The 5679-nt window shown below is 41.5% G+C and overlaps 1 protein-coding gene across 1 annotated transcript; it reads right to left on the reverse strand.

Annotated features, from left to right (window-relative positions):
* Positions 1-998: 998 nt before the first annotated feature.
* Positions 999-2909, reverse strand: LOC135711999 (uncharacterized). The gene is made up of 3 exons (XM_065234971.1): positions 2827-2909; positions 1909-2755; positions 999-1852 (listed from the first exon to the last, which is right to left on the reverse strand). Exons 1-3 carry the CDS (start codon positions 2907-2909, stop codon positions 1028-1030), a joined length of 1755 nt encoding a protein of 584 aa, XP_065091043.1. The 3' UTR covers positions 999-1027.
* Positions 2910-5679: the final 2770 nt, after the last annotated feature.

Consider the following 5679-nt stretch of genomic DNA (forward strand, 5'->3'; position numbering starts at 1 on the left):
ATAGGCCAACATTAGAGCCATTTCCCCTATGTGGTAGAATCAGCGCGAAATCTGTTTGCATAGCAGTGGTTATGAAAAGAGGAAGTCGATGAAGAGAATCGATCAAAGCAGATAGGACCATTTGAAATGTTCAATTTTATTTCTATGCCGTATTTATAAATGAATTTATGATATGAAGGAAGTGACACTTTGGCGAACGGAACCTTCACGATTAATTCCCAGAACGACTCCAGAATTGGGTTGTACGTGATCCGTGTGAATCCGGTCCTCAACTGGGGAAATTCGATTTTGAATCGATGCTCTAACGAAACGGTATTCTTGGCCGATAGAGACCTTCTGTTTGAAGTCCAACCACAGGAGATCGTGCAGATTGCAGCACTGTTCTGCTTCATCTATTTCGGGAAAACGAAAACAATTAAGACCATCGATGGGAGTCTATGTGGTTGTTGAAAAACAATATAAATATGAATTCAATTATTTTCCCAATAAATAAAACAATGTTTTCATCGATTCACAGATTCTAACTTACTTTTGTACTTTGTTGTCCAAATTTTTCTGCAGCAGATTGCTGACCAAGTTTTCATTTTCGGAAAAGGCGACCTATGAGCGTTCAGTGCTGCCAGTAAAATCGTCCTCTAAAGATGTATTTTTGACAGTTCTACAACTTTACTTAAAAAAATACACTTTTGAATTAATAAGTTGAAAGTGAAAACTTTCAAGTTGAAATGATAAATTTTATGTTAGATATTTTCGTAGCCAAAACTTCATATTTTGGTTTAAAATTCATACAATTTTAATTTTTTGTGTGTACTAGACATAGAAATTATTGAATTTTGCTACCAACCTACAGCTACAAACAATGAACAATGAATTAGCGGCTCCGTAAAGCTAACGCGATTGAGCCTTACACCAAATAAACGAACTAGATAAAAAAGTGTTTCTTAATCAAGACAGTTGAGCCGTACCAAATAATCCAATAGTTTAAGGGTTAAGCAAATCAAAATCTCCCACCATCATCGTGATCCATCTAATGACGGCCTTCCCTGCCTGCGCCTTCGTAGATTCTCCACGTCCTAATTTGTCGCAAATCGCAACGCCCGTCACGAAAATCTTCGTATCGTTTGTGAAACAAAACCCCATCGAGCGGAGGATCCTCCCGGAAGTCATCGCCATCCAGCCCAACCAACCGAAATGCCTTGGCAGTGTATGAGTACACCTTCTGGTAGATGAAAATCAATTGGAAGGGGCGAAGCTTCAGTGTCCTCGGATAGTCAATCCCGTGAAAGTCGTACGTTTCGTACGCCACGTCATAGGCCACCTGTAGAAGTAGATCGGCTTCGAACAGCTCAAGAGCCTGCTGCTCCACTAGGTAGTACAGCGTGTAGACGGTCAACTGAAGAACCCGGGGGACCGAGCGCAGCCAATCTGGTTGAAGTGTGTCGGATGCGATCCAAGCAAGCAGTTGCTGCTTCACGTCCCGGTGACCTTCGTGGATAGCGGGATCCTTGTCCTGTAGTTCGGGCAAAGTCGGTGGTTCGATGTCTTGCGGGTATTGAACGGTATAACTTTGCTTTCGGTGAGGATTGTGATGGTTGAGCTTGATTATGATTGCGCAGTGGGTTGGCCGCAGTGGTTTCCGGTGGAATAGAATGATTCCGGCCATACGAAGGATCAGCGAAAAATGCAACTTTGCGAAATGACTTCCGAAATAGGTCGGACGCATGTCCACTAAACCGATTGCCACGTCGAGGCATTTTCCCTGCCAGATCAAATACGTGAAGGGTGAATCCTCCTTAATCAGAGTAGCCAGAACTGGATCACCGTTTGGGTTGACGTTCAGCGCGCTGATGTTCTGAAAGTAAATTATGGTAAGGGATTGGTGGTGTTGGCAATCTGAGCTACACTTACTACTCGGTAAGTATCCAAACTTTGCTGGAAGCGCTGTAGGTTATCTTTTTGGATCTTATGATGCCCTGTAATTTCTCTAAGAATGCTGACAATTTTAACCTTAGTTAGCGGTGCACTGTAATGTCGTCGTATGAAGCAAGCCATGTTTGGAAATTTGTCCCGAATTGAGCCAAGCTGGGAATGAAGTCTACGGACAACCTGGTACGGCATAATGTCATTACCGCTGAGAGTGGCAAGTAGTGGCATTTGGATGTAGCTAAGCTTCAGATGGTTCACCAAAGCCGATCGATTGTACTCCATGGTAGTCAGTGTTGCTAGATCCAGCTCCCGGGAAGACCAATACTTCCAGGAACCCTCGTAGATCAGAAAATCCGAGTCATCCGACAATATTGCCAGTGCGTGGATTTGCTTTGCAAATGCAGCCAATTCCTGGTCACATTCCCGAGCGATCACCATTCTATACTGTCCATACTTCTTCGCTACGAACTTCAGAGGATATCGGAAATTAACTGGAGTAGGGTATTCCCTAAGCAATGTATCCAGATCGGCCCCTCGCTCAATGCCGTTGAAAAGCGTCAGTGTATTATCATACCTGTCATCCTGGCGTTTACACCAAGTGTCAGTTTTCGAGTCCTGTAAAGGACCATCGTGAAAAAATACCAACTGTGCACCTAGGTCGGTTAGTTTGGCGAAAAAGGTCTCGATTACAGAGTAAGCCAAGTTGAATCGTCCACCGAACAGAAGTCCTCTTTTGTCGTAATTGCTAAGAGGTTGGTTCAGAGTCATCAGATCAACGACGATGACTGGTGCAGGTGGATTCGCAATCGCAGCCGTATTGAAGTACTTCCTGTTTCCGGTTTTGTGCGGAAGGGAAAAGCTTTTATCAGTTAGATTCCCATCTTATTTAGTTGTACTCACCGGATTTCGTCTTCGATGTTGACCGAAAAGAACCCATCGGGGACATTTTGACGCACAAAGGTATCCAGATGGCGTACACCCATCGCGATGATTACTGGACTAAAGATATGTTCATTCCAACCACAACCGATCGAACACGATGTCTGAAGTATTGTTTTTGTTCACACTGATTACGAGACCTGCTATCAACTGGATTAGATTGGATTTGCGTAGTCATTTTCTTTTGCGTATGCACAAGTTATGATAAGAAATAATAAAAGTAAGTGCTTTTTCGGTGGCTCTTGATAACATTACATCCTCCGAGGGGGGCGACTCTATCTACGATGTAGGGAAAAAAGTGTTTGGCTGTGGTTAGCTGCGCGTACGCTGAGTAGATAGAAAGAAGATTGATGACGATTCTGAAGACTTCCTGCAAAAATATGATGCGCGATGCAAGTAGATTCGAGAATAGAAAGAAGATTTTGCGAAGATTGATTTGCTAGTGTGAGATTTGTTGAGCATCTAGAACTGAGATTTAGATAAGTAACCCCCTCGATATCCTCAAGTAGTTGGGACTTGTAGTAAGCTTGGAACAAACTATACATTCGTATATGCTTGAAGAAATTTATGAAATGTTGCTATCGAAGACTGGCTACCCGAGCAATGTAGGTTAACAAAATGAAAGCAAATCGATATTAAAGTGTGCAGTTCCTATCATAATGAAAACTCATTTTGATTTCAAATGTCGCAACAGAAGTCTGATATCATATTGTGCTTTCATTATGCAGTCAATACTTTTTAAATGAAAGCAACTTAACTTGAAGTTCTGCTGTTAACGTCTTGTTTAAAATTTAATTGAAGTTCATCTGTCGTTGAACTAATGATTGAAAGCAGGATTAGTTTTCCGTTTGCTTCAACAGTGTAAAATTTTGCTCTCATTTTTGCTGTGTTAACCGTTAAGTCAACCAAACTGAGAGCAACTGGAGTATTCAAAATAAGTTACATCATAACAGCAAATTTTGATTTCAATTTGATCTCCAGCTTTGCTCGGGTATGTATCACCGATAAACAGACATAACGCTATGAATGCTTTTCATTGCACAATACACTATTTTCATCTGTTGAACGACAAAGTAAACTATGTCAATTGGATTTGCTTAGCTTCGAATTCGGGAGCTCACGAGCTTCATCATCGATCCGATTACCGGATTCCGGACACCGGAGCCGCACCTGAACTCCAAGCTAAACAGTTCGAATTGGCATGGCTTACTTTGTCTGTCACTCCCATTCGCTTTCAACCATCGTTGGATGATTCAGGATTTTTAAAATTTGATTTAACAACTACAATATGAACAGTTGTGAATTTTACCGGTAAACAACCCTAATAAAAAGCAAACACTCACGATGCCCATCAAAAGATTGCACCATCAATCCGGTCAAGACCTTTGCCAACTTTTCTTTTGCCGTAGACTTCAACAAACGTTGAAACAAAATCAAGCTCTTCTTTAATATCTTTTAATGAGAAAACTTTGTCCAAACATGGAAAAACCGTGAACCAAGACCGTAGCCGTGTAAAATTCGGCTTCCATTCATCTAGCAGGAAGCTTTTACGAACATTGAAACAGGCAATTCCTATTTGCATAGCCCAAGAGAGGGTGGCACAGAGTTTCGGAGCAGGGGTGGGAGGGGGTGAAGTTTTTCAAAATTGTTTAAACATTTCATCGCTTCGAAACCATGTTGACAAGAAAAAAGGTAAAAAACAAAAACAATGCTTCGTCCTAATATTCCGGATTCGCTCCCCGCGCTGGAGCTCAGTTTGTTATTTATGAGTTTTTCATCTACCACCTGGCGGTGTTCCTTCGCATCAGGGTGCCTGTCAATGAAGGACCCGTAAATCACATAAATGCCGAACAAAGAATCAAAGAAGCTCAATGAGAAAAGACAACCAATAACTGCGATTATTTATGACAGCCACCGCTGCGGTCTATCTTTGTTGTTCGGCCGGCGACATGTTTACATTGCGCCTACTGCGTGAGCTGCCTTGCTGCGGCTTCGACAGAGTCGGTGTGCAATAAATATAGGAAAACAACGCATTGGACGGTAATTTTCGTGCAATTCAATTTCAGGAAGGGCACCGAATTAGAGGAACACGTGTATGCTATTCTGCTGCACTGGTGCCGATTTACATATCAACAAATCAAACGTAACCTATTTGAAAAGAAAATAATAACTGGTAAGTAACTTCAGCATGAATTTATAATAGTGGTTTGAATTAAGGAAGTCTGTACAGGACGAGAGTTTGATAACGAATGAACAAAGTTTGCATTTGTTGATATCTTCAAACAAGCAGGTTACTATTTGTTTATTTGTTTATTTAATAATTCAACTGACAATTAATGTCTTAATGAATAAAACTTAATCTAAATAGTTATGGTCAACGAAACGAAAACGGTCAAGTAACCGGTGACGAAACACATTTGCTGATACGTTAAAGTCAAATTCGCAATAAAAGTAGTTAAATTGTCGGCTGATTGCACGAATTGGCTCATTCTGCGTATAATTTCTGCCTCGTGGCTCCAAAAACAGAAATTCGCGTTGACGAAGAGGTCTCTCAGGAGCATACTACACCTGTGCGCCGATCAAAATATTTTCGGCGGCGGCGGCGTGGCGGCGTCACGCCGTTTGCTATCGACGGCGGCGGCGTGGCGGCGTTGGTCGGCGTGAGTTTATTTTTAATTATTTAGAAAAAAATACTTTCTAAACCAATCTCACATGGACAAAAAATTCTACCCACATTTGAGTTAAGATTACTCAAAATCGCTAAAACGTAGGTCACTCATAGTATGATTAAATTTTTCGACACTTTCCCGGGAA

Source organism: Ochlerotatus camptorhynchus, unplaced genomic scaffold (assembly GCF_037179485.1).
Source record: "Ochlerotatus camptorhynchus isolate MF236.1 unplaced genomic scaffold, CSIRO-AGI_Acam_v1.1 ptg000450l, whole genome shotgun sequence".
Taxonomy (NCBI): Eukaryota; Metazoa; Arthropoda; class Insecta; order Diptera; family Culicidae; genus Ochlerotatus; species Ochlerotatus camptorhynchus.